The 12,712-nt window shown below is 48.7% G+C and overlaps 5 protein-coding genes across 5 annotated transcripts; 3 read left to right on the top strand and 2 right to left on the bottom strand.

Annotated features, from left to right (window-relative positions):
- Positions 1 to 1,150: 1,150 nt before the first annotated feature.
- CPAR01_00242 (carboxylesterase) lies at positions 1,151 to 2,806 on the bottom strand (the record flags this gene model as incomplete). The annotated part of the gene is made up of 2 exons (XM_060484535.1): positions 1,151 to 2,211; positions 2,266 to 2,806. The coding sequence occupies 2 exons, from the start codon at positions 2,804 to 2,806 to the stop codon at positions 1,151 to 1,153; spliced, it is 1,602 nt and encodes a 533-aa protein (XP_060355392.1).
- A 1,476-nt stretch (positions 2,807 to 4,282) lies between these two features.
- Positions 4,283 to 4,675, top strand: CPAR01_00241 (uncharacterized protein; the record flags this gene model as incomplete). The annotated part of the gene is made up of 1 exon (XM_060484534.1): positions 4,283 to 4,675. One exon carries the CDS (start codon positions 4,283 to 4,285, stop codon positions 4,673 to 4,675), a length of 393 nt encoding a protein of 130 aa, XP_060355391.1.
- A 2,315-nt stretch (positions 4,676 to 6,990) lies between these two features.
- CPAR01_00240 (uncharacterized protein) lies at positions 6,991 to 7,699 on the top strand (the record flags this gene model as incomplete). The annotated part of the gene is made up of 4 exons (XM_060484533.1): positions 6,991 to 7,204; positions 7,263 to 7,353; positions 7,425 to 7,516; positions 7,629 to 7,699. 4 exons carry the CDS (start codon positions 6,991 to 6,993, stop codon positions 7,697 to 7,699), a joined length of 468 nt encoding a protein of 155 aa, XP_060355390.1.
- A 328-nt stretch (positions 7,700 to 8,027) lies between these two features.
- Positions 8,028 to 8,476, bottom strand: CPAR01_00239 (uncharacterized protein; the record flags this gene model as incomplete). The annotated part of the gene is made up of 2 exons (XM_060484532.1): positions 8,028 to 8,380; positions 8,446 to 8,476. The coding sequence occupies 2 exons, from the start codon at positions 8,474 to 8,476 to the stop codon at positions 8,028 to 8,030; spliced, it is 384 nt and encodes a 127-aa protein (XP_060355389.1).
- A 1,104-nt stretch (positions 8,477 to 9,580) lies between these two features.
- Positions 9,581 to 9,964, top strand: CPAR01_00238 (uncharacterized protein; the record flags this gene model as incomplete). The annotated part of the gene is made up of 2 exons (XM_060484531.1): positions 9,581 to 9,827; positions 9,885 to 9,964. The coding sequence occupies 2 exons, from the start codon at positions 9,581 to 9,583 to the stop codon at positions 9,962 to 9,964; spliced, it is 327 nt and encodes a 108-aa protein (XP_060355388.1).
- Positions 9,965 to 12,712: the final 2,748 nt, after the last annotated feature.

Here is a 12,712-nt window from a genome sequence, read left to right as displayed (position 1 = left end):
GAATACGGCACCACTTTCCATTACGATGACTATACGCGAGCCATAAGACCCCCCAGGGTCATAACTGACTACGAGGGGCATGTCTTTAACCAACTGTCAAGCCCAGTAGCATCTTCCGACCACCTGGCGCATAAATACTGCACAACATCTTGGGATACCAACATTGACAACTTCGCTCAAACATCCGCTTCATCTCCACGCCCATTATCTCCACCGGCACTTTCAGATCACCACTCGTCTATCCGTTACGACATCGATCTTGTTCAGACACAGAGATGAATGGACTACCTCTACCTCGAGATCGGAGATATCTTCTCATTAACCGAACTATAAAGGATGGGCATTTGTTTTTGAGCGAAGTTCAAGCCTCGGGCTCATGGAAATGGAAGACGATAGAGCGGCGAAAAAGAGTAGCTCGTAAAGGAGAGAGAAGGATCGCTATGGCTATTATAGAAGCCATCTCTGATGAAGAAAATGACCTGAGGAGGCTGCTGGAGTAGATTTCATTGGTTCTAGATCTGATGGCTGAAAGAGGTCGAGAGATTTAAAGGGGCAAACCCCGTCAGATAACGTCCATGGAACGACGGTTGTATATAAACTCAGAGGCAACAACGTCGATAGACCAAAACTATCTAAGTAATCATCCGAGACAATTTCAATCCAAGTAGTTATATGATTCACGTATAAATAAGACTATTACATATTGCCCAGTCTAATTATAAATGGAAATGATTGTGGGTGCACACCTAACATCGCCTCTACTATCTCTGTTTAGTTCTTAATCGTAATCATTTATTAAAAATAACTGTGAGTCACTTTTTACTTTACTCACTAACTTTAGAATCATTCTTGATAGGTCTGAGGAATTTTGATTGATATTGGCCGATGGAAAGGACTCGGTGAATTGTATGTAACTGCCACTACAGTCATAGTGTTCAAGTCTTTGTATTTGGCTGGAAATGCTTTGAAAGACAAGTAGACTAACCTAAGCGAAGGACGTTATGACAATATTTACAGAAAAGAATTTCAAACGACATCTCATTATTGTGTCCTTTATCAATTCTCCTATCAACGAGACATCGTATGTAGACTGCCCTTTCCCATTCTTTGAACCCTTTTAAACTCCAAACTCCACTCAAATTCAAGGAAATCAGTAAGAAAAACCGGCGGCTTCCGTAAACGGCGCGTATATAGCGCAGGCGTAATCTGCCGCAAGAGTTGCCGACACCGTCACACCACTCGACGAACCAGAGCCTAAGAGTCCCAACTCAAAGCCAAGAGCGCTTCCGATCTTGGGCCATCCGACACCGCCGTTGGGGTTCTTGGCGAAGCCGCCCCAGACGCCCTGCATATAGGAACTGAGCTTCGTCTGTTGCGCAGTCGCTGAACCCCACTTGCTGTAGGCGGGGTATGTGCCAAAGACGGAGGGGATCTCGCTAGTGTGGTAGGAGCCTGGGTTGGCGAAGATGCTAGTAGACGCGAAGACCGGATCGTAGCGGTAGCGGTAGGCAGTGTAGCCGTTGATGGCGAGGTAGCTTGCCAAGGTAGATGTTGTGCAAGTGAAGATAGCGTCGGTCATGATTCTGTCGGCGAGAACGTAGGGATCGTTGATAGCCTTTGCGGCGTAGGAGGTCGTAATGGCGGCCTTTGTGATAGCAGAGGTAATACCGATCTGGGAGAGCACCGAACTCATGGCAGAGGCTCCGTCATTCAAGCCCTCCACAGCGAGGAAGACGCGGGCCTCGTTGAGGGTGGTACCCATGATGACGGGGATCTTGGGCCACTTCTTGGAAGAGATGCTGTTGCGGACGTCGTTGATGGATGTACCATCACCGTTGACGGGAGGGAAAACGAGGGACTGGGCTTCAATGTATGCCTTGATATCTGTGGCCGAGACCTGACGAAGGCACTTGATGTCGGCGCAGTTGAAGTTCTTCAGGACCTTGGAGTAACTGTCGGAGCCGGAACCCACAAGGAGGGACTGCTGTGACTCCATGATGGCAGCCGAGAAGGGAAGAGGGCTGGGTGGGTTGGCGAGGAGCTGCTTCACAGATTCACCACCAGCAGACTCTCCAAAGATGGTGACGCGTGAAGGGTCACCGCCGAACTGAGCGATGTTGCTCTGCACCCATTGAAGAGCGAAACGCTGGTCAAGGTACCCCGAGTTCTGAGATCCAGTGGCAATCTCAGGAGAGTTGGAGAAGCCAAAGACTAGAGTATCTGGTTAGCACGGCTGGTGACTAGTCATGAGTAAAGAGCCCTTACTGTTGGTGCGGTAGTTGATCGTGACCACTACAACATCTTGAGAGACAGCAAGCGAGCTACCGTCGTAGATGGGCAGACTAGCAGTGCCAAACTGAAGGTTACCGGGAAACAGCCAAAACATAACAGCCTTCTTGCTGGTAGATGTTGTACCCGTAGGAGTGAAGACGTTGAGGTACAAGCAGTCCTCACTCTCATCGGTAAGAGACCCAGCTGGGTTTCCGAAATAGGCCTTCTGCAACGTTTGGGCGTTGCCCTTCTCGGCGAATTGTTGGATACATGCTGGCTTGAAAGCTTGAGCCGACAGTGGAGACGACCATGCATCCGCGGCCTGGGGAGGAGAGAACCGTTCTGGGGGAGACTTGGCAAATGGGATTCCCATGTAGGCATTGGCGGTTCCGGTTGCTGATGCGGGTTGGGCCGTGGTGCCAATCACGACACCGGAGGCGATCGTAACCGTTGGGCCGGCATTGGCAGGCGCGGCAAGGGCTTGGAGAAAGAACGTGGATGAAAGAAGAAACGTGGTCAACGAAGAGATACCCATGTTGAAAAGAATAAACGGTTCGTAGAGACCCTGGATACTAGAGAAGGATTGAATTGGAGTCGATACTCTTGGTCTTTGGAAACACTTCCCATGGTCTTCTCGTCCGATTTTATGTCTGGTTCTACTCATTCATACTACCGTCCACCTCTTTGGGATATTCATTGTGACCGCGGGGCTACCGATGGACGATATCTCTAACGCCACCAAGAGACTATCGACCCTTTGTGCGGCGAGGCGACGACTAACACATCTCGCGTGGCCTACGAAGCTAAAATGCTCGAGCGCTTTGACCAGACCTAACGCCATTCCAGGCGGTGCTGACTACTAGAGACTGGCTAGATCACAGCGGCCCGTTTCCGGACGAGGTCGCCCGCATTTGGCATGGCAGCTGTGCCTGTCTCAGGCCATAAGTGAGTCGAGCCAGCACCGATGTAATAAGGGACTATTTCCCGTCCTTTCTCACGGTCTGTGGAAAGGCCGTGCTTGGAAAGGCCTGGACGCCTGGATAGCGACGCTAAAGAACCCAGGTCGTCGGGAACCAAAGAGAGGGCTTACCGAGACAGTCTGAGGTCGCCGTTAGTCCCAGTCATTCAGGACAAAAAACATCCGTCTTCGCGAACACCCATCGTGCTCCTGGAGCTATGGCCATTGCCCAAGATCAAAAGGGGATTCGCCGTGGCGGCAGCCCTTGGAGCTGTGTCTCTTCTAGAACGGGGCCTGAAGCCTCGTCGAGTTCAGGCGTCTTTCTCGCCAAATCTACAACGCTAATGAAGTCTACAGACTCGCGCCTTTGACGTCGACCTCACAATCGCCGGATCCGATGCTGATAACAAGTCGAAGAGATGGCCATTGGAAGGCATCCTCGGACAATAAGCTGACGAATTCCCGGATGAACAGAAGATGTTGCCAAGAGCCCATAGATTCAGTCTGGTCTCTTGACGGATTAGCTATGGATGCACCGAATAGTTGATGACTAAAACCGCGCCAGTGGCCCCTGGATTGTCGGGCTGCGCAAAAACAAGCTTCCAGGGAGATCTTCAGTAAGCTTGGACTCGTCTTTGGTCGCGGCTTCATAATTCAGTGATAGGCTATCATCACTCTGGCCATCAAGGCTGAACAAGTAGCCGGTTTTTCTTTGCATGGCAGGCGTTGACCAATTGTGACGGCAAGATGCAGACAAGCTGGTTGAAGCTGACAAGAATGCCTCGTCTGAGTCATCTCGTAAGAGAGCTTGGGGACAAGCGTCAATATCAGCAGGCAACGAGGAGGGGAAACTCAGACTGGAGCAGGCAGAAGCCTAGTCAATCCAAGCTACATATATCTGAGGTCGTGCAGCTTTTGGGCCAGTATTCCATCGCCCAACTTCGTCGAATTCCCACCCTGAACCATTTCGTCAAATTTCAATCAATACTTGCGTGCGACATCCGACAGATTTGCACTGTACAACCCCGCACTGCCGAGGAATCTACCAAAACAATGAGCGACGATAACGCAAAGTGGGAGCCCTCGAAGCCGGCGTCATCGAGCTGGGACGAGGCACGCATCATTCCCGCAGATGGGTGGGAGCGCATGAAGAAGGGATTCACACCACAGGATATGGACGACCGCTGGGTCATTGTCCACCTCGAGAAGGACGGCGAGGAGAGCGTCGTCTTTGCCCGGAGTTGGACTGGATACACTCTAGGCAAGATCACGGTCGAGCCTGCAGGAGATGATGGCAAGAGCCGTCGGATAACGAAGTTTACATGGGAAACGGACAAGGAGAGATGGAATGTCGAGGATCCAGAGACGGAGGCAAGGGACTTGGTTGTGAGGTTCTCGAAGGGTGTTTTTCAGGTTGACTTGGCGGATGAGCCTGCCTCTGAGTAGGACAATCAGCCGAGGAGAACATGGACCAACTGATCAGCCGTCAAATTTGACTGGAATTTCACGAATCAAAAAATCTTGATCAAATGATGGCTAGTCCCATCAAATACGTTCAAGAGTTGATAAAGGGTGATGTGCCTTCATGTTAGGAACCCAAGGGTGTCCGTGTAAAGCGTCCTTCCCCATCGCCCGCCTCAATGAAATGACTTCCAAAGCCTGCATGTTGTGGATCCCACGACAAAGACACGGATGTGGAATAAACTAGCTACATATGTGGCCTTTTGCGTCCTCCCGGCAACAATCCCGGTGTTTCCCGAACACCAACATCCGCATCTGTAGTGTAGTGGTTATCATCCTTGCCTTCCATTCTAACACCTGGTTAGCAAGGGACCCGGTTTCGATTACCGGCGGATGCATCACGCGGATGGTTATCCTTTTGCTTTTTCTCTGCATTTCTGAGTTTGTTGTTGAGCTTTTTACGAATTCTCCCAAGTCGCTCACAGGAACACCCTAGTCTATATATAAGCATAACTAATTATATGCATTCGGCTGAAACCTTTTGATGCATGGCATCATACATTAGAGTTTCGCGGTCAATGAGGTGTAAAGCAGGTTGATATTGGGAATACAGGTCCCTGCAAGTGCAAGCACACTGTAAAGCTCGATCGTTGGACGTGAGGGATGTGTTTCTATTGTTCTTTCTTGAACTCAGACTGACCGCCCAGTCTTCGCATTTATGTGTAGGCTTGTCCCTATGTGCTTGCCGTTCGAGTCATTCCAAATCGCTCGAGAAGAAGAAGCCAAGTAGAGAGAGGTGAGTCGAATCCTGTATCTGACTACAGGACTCCAAAAAAGACTTGCAGTAGGTAGCTGAGTGTATACGACTCTGCAGGCGATAGAAGCAGGCTGGGACAGAACCGAGCATCCACGTCGTGATCTTTGCCGTCTCGAGGCTGCCTTGGTCCGTCAGCCGGCTCAAATGTTCATGAATGCATACACGGGCACACCAGTACAACAAAACGCGGCCGAATCAAATGATATCCCAGATTACATCCGTGATTTCCTGCCCATATGTGACATTGGTCTTCGGATCTGATGCCTCTTACCCCGTGCCGGGTATTTGAGTTGCATGCGGCACGGTTAGACCGACCTTCCCGAAGAAGTGAGGGTCACAGTGCATATGAACCGTCACTATCGCCATGCATGAGCGAGAGGGGATAAGAGACAGTTTCGTGTTGTCATCACACGTGTTGAGATAGCCGGTTGCTTATGTGAATTAATGTTACAGTGTTGTCCCCTTTGTGGAACATTATCCAGCTCAATATCCTACTAGGTGGCCAGTCAGAATCATCATTTCCCCAAAAGGCTTGTCCTGATGACCTTTTCCGAAGCCAAGAAAGGCATCGCCAATCCAGCTACATTTTCATGCAAGCCGTGCGTCTTGACTTGGGCCCTGAACCTGCCCATAATCTACATGGTTCGCCTTGGCCTATAGACTTGGCCAGATCAAAGTACGAATAGTTCTTTGAGAGCTTGCTAGAACCCAAGTTATAGCGGCATGAGACATAAATTAGGTACATGCGCAATTGGCTCTACAGGAAGTTGCTTCACTGTAAGCTCTACGATGTCGCTTGAATCGGGTAGTCACTGGCATAACTCGTACACTGTATTGAGCGCCAGCTGACGATCGAACTATGGCTTGGACAGTCTCAAAACTATCAGCCTGGACGCCAACCGCACATGGTCATCAATTTCTCCTTTTCAAGACTGAGTTGGAAAATGATACTTCTTTAGCGAGGCCCGAGGCCACTTTGTCAGGTTTCTCACAATACCATAACAGAGGGGAGTTCACCCGCAGGTGGCAGGTGCCACAGAATCGTAAGCAGGCTATACGGACATAAGAAATGACTCGATACCCTAGAGCATAGATCATGCGCGACTCCGAATACTGGATGCAAGTCAGCGCAAGTATGGTAGCCGGAGTCAAGAAAGGAAGCTGTTCCAGGTATGGAATGCAAGTCAGCGCCGATATTGGAACTTCCGTAGCTTCGTCCAGACTGGAAACGGCAACTTTGGGGTGTTCGGTCTAGACTCAAGATCCAACCCTTGGGGGCTCAAAGTGGTATTGGTCGCGATGAGATCTTTTCCAAGAAAAGCTAGTGAAGATGAGATCTTGGGAGGTATATTAACCTCTCCGTGTCACACCCATTCCCCTTGAGTACCTAATCGTCCACAGCCAGCATCTGCTCTTACAGTTTCAAGCATAGTCTCTAGCCTCATTGATATTTCCCACTATCTCTGTCAACGACAAAGCCGAAATGCAGTCCGTTCTCACCATTGCCACCCTGGTCACCGCCGCCTTCGCCGGCGTGATCCCCCGAGATGAAGACAACGGACCCGTCAACATCCCCGTCGACAGCGTCGGCAACCCCAAGGGCGATACGGTTCAGGCCATTACGCACTTGTACATCTGTTCCGACGCCAACTTCTCCGGCCGTTGCCAGAACTTGGAGTCCAACACCGGCCAATGCTGTAAGTTGATACTCATCCAGGGTGTGATCACGGCAAGGAATGGGAATTATTGCTAAAGTCAGGCTGCATCTAGACGATTTGGGCAACGGCTTCAACGACGTTGTTTCATCGCTTGGGCCTGATGCGGGAACTTCTTGCACTATCTGGGAGTAAGTGTTTCTTAGTACTACGCATGCCCTCTAGCTATTCTGTACGACTCATTTCACTAACACACCTACAGGAATGCTGGATGCACGGGAGCCTCCATCGTCAATATTGTCAACCCTGGCATCTACAATCTCGCTGACTCCAACTGGAACTTCAACGACAAGAGTACGTACCCGTGCATGCTTGTTAGCTTCCACTAAAGACAAGAGAGAAACACGTTCAGACAGATTGCTGACTACTGCCTTTGCTGCTAGTGAGCTCCTACCGGTGCTTCTAGGTCCGGGTTACGCATCTTATCCAGCACCGCCGATCCAAAACTACGGCCACTCTGAGGCGGATGACAGATAGCTTTAAGCGGTGCCGAGTGTCGAGTTGCAGGATAATATGGTTCGAGGACACGTTGCAGCTACTGGAGTATTCTTTTCTCATGGTAGAGAGTTTGAAGGGCATATAGGGATAAGAGATGAGAAGTAGGCCCAAAGTTGGTTTAATGGTTATACGAAGTCATCTAGATCAGTGTCTGCCAAACCGTTCACAAGTATCGACTCTGTGATAATTGTAAAAAACTTACAAACAACCCCATTTCGCATCTCAGTAAGGGGAACGCAAGCGGCGAGCTCAACGCTTTGCAAAACCTCAGTCAAAGTTAGGCGATAATTAGTCCGAAGCTATAGCTTCAGACCCAAATCATGGGCATGAACCCGGTCGTTGATTTGCCCTTTTTGTAGTCATAGAATGACTGCTCACACTCCATGACTTGCAAATCGTTCTTCTCCATATACTCCTTCAAATCTTTCAAAAGAGCATGATCAACCTGCCCGAACGTGATCATAGTCGTTCCGCTGCTCTCTTCTTCCTTGTCCTCGTAAAACAGTTCTGTTGCATTGCAGACCACGTCGAGGCCAACGTGTTTGCCCTTGCTATCTCTAGCATGGATAGGCATAACGCGATCGAGTGATTTGGACGGGAGAAAGATTCCGTGGAGCTCAGAGGTGAAGAGAATTCCTTGGTCAAGGAATTGCACGAAACCTGTAGTCGTCAGCATCACGACAATGGGTTTGTAGAATCGCCGGGGAAGGTTCCAGTGACCGTACCGTCGATACTGAATTCGATGTTCGAGCCCATTGGCGGTGAAAGACCACATTCCACTCCGAGGAGTTTCGAGTCAGTGTTCTCTGTTATGTCAATCACTGACTTGTCTGCCTTCTTCTCAGGCCAAATGAATGAGATAATTTTCGGACACTCCCGTTTGATTCGAGATGCACCAGTTGAGCCAGTCGGTATGGTGACAATTTCTTATGCTTCTTCCTTCGAAGATAGCTTGGCTGCATGTGGAAGCAAAACGACTTACCCTGTGGCCCCAGTAAGAAAGAAGACCTCCCATGATTCCAGCTTTACGTACCGATATGTTTGAATGGAATCAGAAAGATTGCTTTCAAAGTCCATCCTTGCTTTTGTCAAAGTAGTCCTTGGGTCCACAGAGGCGCATCGACCCATCATTGAGCCCCTCCCTGCCAAACATGACCTCGATGCTGCCATCGCAGGTGAATGGCGACAAGAAGGGGACTCGCGGGGTACTAAGATTGCAGAAGCCACATCCAAGACCCTTCAGACTAGGATCGGATCTTTTCTTGGGATACGTGCTGTAGCTATGACGGACTCTGCTTGGGCCCATGCGGTTGTTCTGCGCAAAACGCCGTCGGCATCCCACTTGGTTGCAAAGGGCAGGATTTCCAAATAATCTGTCGCTTTCCAAGGCGCACGCATATTATTTCCTTGCAGGAGCCACCGCCCTTACTCTACTTAGCCATCCGCCTTCTAGTGTCTGACTCGTGCGTTATGGCGATTGACACCGCTCTTCATTCTACTACGCAGTAGGTTGTGTCCTTCAACTAGAAGGCCCAGTTGCTAGAACTCTCTTCAGATGAGCCGACGGGAGGTGGCCCGCACTCTTCAAAAACGATTTACATCTAACGTCGGCTTCGACAACGCCGTTGAACAAACTTTGCCTTAATATTAGCTCCGACATTGATAACTTACTTGGACCACTTGGGTTCCAGTCATGGTAAAGATAAAAAGCCCACAATATCTGTCACGAGAAGAGGTAGGTCACACGAAATTACCTATCAGCATTCAAATCCTCAGTTCCATCCGAGCATCACATACCGAAGATAGACGGAATTATAGAGACAACACCCAGTCCCAGTAAAACTCGGCCCAAGTCACAAAATGAAGGCTGCCATCTTACCACTTCTCGGCGCGCAACTCATTGTAGCCGCCGAAACTACATGGTGCTGGGGCGCCCATAGATCAAATACTCAGCGCGTTAGCAAAGGGGATGTCGAATGGGCTTTGAGACACCGCACCACCGAGTTGGGCTTCCCCGGCGGCCAGACCATCTCCTGGAGATGGATTCAGTGCACCGAAACCGACGAGTACAAGTCTATGGATGTTGCTGTTGTCACTACACCGCGCAGTAAGAAACTAAGTCGTACTTATCTTTGAAATCATACCAGAACTGATCTTGAAATAGTTGTCACCGACGGAGCTCATACTCAGCTTGCCAATGGACAGGTGATCTGTAGAGTGGGCGGGGAGTACTTTAAATGCTAGAGGAAGGTGTTTTACCTAAGGGGCTTTATCGTGTTACGGCCAGCTAGTCGTAGTGAGGTATGTTAGCAGAAGTTGAGGCTGCGGGTACCAAATAGTGTCGTGGCCGTGACAGCTTCCCTGAAGCTATGTGCTGTAAGTCGTAAGGCTTTGGTGGTTAATCGTAATCTTATTAGAGGGATTCTTAGTAAAGATAGCTGGAAGTGATCGTGAGATCGAATACTAAATTGATTGCTGAAGAAGCTATAGAAGTCTGTTCTTGAGCCCGGCTTAAGTCCATCCTATATATAAGTCCTGTTCCTGAACATATCCTTTGTTGGTGATCACCTTGTTTGTCGAGTGATCGCTTAGTGGATATTGGTGAGTGCTCACTATGGTGCAGGCGCTCATTGATCTTATCTTATCTGCACGTGACTTTGCCATAGTTCTTCCGTTCCGCGCGAGTCACCCTATGTTCCCGTCTGCTTGTATATATGGTATGCCGCAGCCGCCGCAAGCCTGCGGGGCAGGCCCTGGTCTTGGTTATGCACGTTGGGTCGTAATAGTAAGAAGCGACTGTGCGATGTTGCGGCGGTCATATAGCCCGAGATTAAATTTCACGGTTTATTTAGAAGCGACCTTGGCGATATATTTCTATCTTATTTTAAAAGTCAAGATGAATGACGTAGTTGAAGGGAGTGTTGAGCTAGTTGGGTTTATCTGATTGAGGTTTTATAGCAAGCCTTAGGTTACAAAGCCTGAAATATACCGCCTCTAGTTAATAAGATTAGTCCTAGTAAAGTCGACTAGGCTATTTTCTGGCTATTTTACTGAAGCAAGCTCCTTTTTACCCCTCCACACCCTGGTCTTGTTAAGAGCTTATCGTCTCCGGACATGTAACTGCGAGAGCTAGACTACAACTATGAGATGCCTCGGTATGTGTTTTCCTTTGTTCTTAAGGGGTAAAAGCGCTGACATATCCCTCCATTTGGTTGTTCGGATGAGTCATGCGAAGTTTTGCACCCGAACCCCAAGGGCATCGAGTACAGGACCATGAAGAACCCTGCTCCGTATTGGATTAAGACCCATCTGTATATTGATATCCAAGATGCTGGCCCTTTGCTGCCGTAGCATTGATGAATGCCCAGCTTGGCGATTCAACCGTGTCCCAATCAAACTCACCCTGATAGCTACTGCTTCCAGTAGGCTTGTTGACCTGCACCTCTGCTTCGCAATAGGGGTATTGAACCGAGGTGCCTACTACGTTCTAAATCTAGCGTGTCTTACACAGCGTGTTCTTTCCACAGGCCCGTGTTCCACTCAGCCTATTTCTCTCCTCGCGGGATGAAGGGATGCCTGGAATGTGGCAGTAGAATTTTCTTTGTTTAGCAGGGGCAGAACACCATCCATTTTGAAATCGATACATGGGCCCGATAAGTAGACAGACTTCATCCAGCTTATTCAAGACGTAGTCGCGTCTAATGGCTGTCTTTTGATGCCACTGTTTATATTAGTCGTGAAGTGATAGAAATCCGTTCATTGTAAGGTTGACGTAGAAAGCAGGCTGAGAATAATCGTGTGTTTCAGGAGGGCTAGAGTCTAGAGCATATGAGCTCAGGGCTGTCAATGCCAAGATAAAGATGGCTTTGAAGAAAAACATGGAGATTGAAGCTGCAGTTACTAATGTGAGCCAATATTAATAACTGAAGATAACTGTGCGTCCGGTGATTATTGCAGAATTCATGAAGAAAGAGATAAAGCAGCGTTTTTATACTATGACTTTTCGTCACTCGAATCTATTGCTGTAGCATAATTATTGACACTCATATCATATCCTCGTAGCACATTAGATGTAATGAATGTTCAATTTCTACAGAAACTCAAGCAGGCGCTGGCAAAACCTAATTATCTACCTTTTAGTGCTGTGTTCTGAAGCTTGCTCGTTGCCGATCAATTGTTAATCCAAGCTGACTTGCTAACTTCCAGTTGCTCCCAAATCTTGTTACTTGTGGGGCCATGCCTATTAGTATTGCCTGGTTCATCCGGCCACACTGTGAAAAACACGATCTCAAAATTAGCTCTATCATTGGATATGACGGGTTAAATAACTCAGCTTCGACAAACATGCTCATTTCTAGCAATACCGAATCAAACTTCACGCCTGTAAAATGAGATGAAGAAGTAATACAAAGCTTTCAAAGCATCTATTGGGTTCTTCCATCATTAGTTAAGGTTCTGTACGTGTCTATGTACGACAGATTTCGCTTTTGCATTAACTCTGTGTATACTTGTTTTTGCCTTCTACCTTGAGAAGATTAAAGTGACTCTGCCCTTCATAAAGTCACGTTATCGGTTTCAGGGCTAGGGCGCAGTACCAATGGAGTCGTCGTACGGATGACCTAGCAGTCGTCCTTGCAGATGTGGTTGTGTTGGACTGTTATTCACACAATAGGAGTCTATTGAGATAGTTCATCTTACAACCCACACCATCGCAGAGAATGGCTGCAGTATATCGGACTTTTCCTCACTTTAAGAGCAGTTCGCCTTAATGTCGCCTTTCTATCTATAAAAAAGCTGACTGGTACTACAGCTGGCTCGCCGTTTAGGCTTGAGCGTCTAAGGTGAACGGACATTTGTTTGATCATTTACTTACATTCTGCGGAAGCCTGCTGTCGTCTCTGGGCTGGAGGGATCAGCATCCCTCCGGCCGCCCTGCGCCGCTGCCCGGGGTTTCCTTTCAGGCACGGTCCAACACCAACCAGAATCCAATCA

Source organism: Colletotrichum paranaense (genome assembly GCF_030867605.1).
Source record: "Colletotrichum paranaense strain IMI 384185 chromosome Unknown Scaffold_1.1, whole genome shotgun sequence".
Taxonomy (NCBI): domain Eukaryota; kingdom Fungi; phylum Ascomycota; class Sordariomycetes; order Glomerellales; family Glomerellaceae; genus Colletotrichum; species Colletotrichum paranaense.
This window is presented reverse-complemented; position numbering and strand designations above follow the sequence as displayed.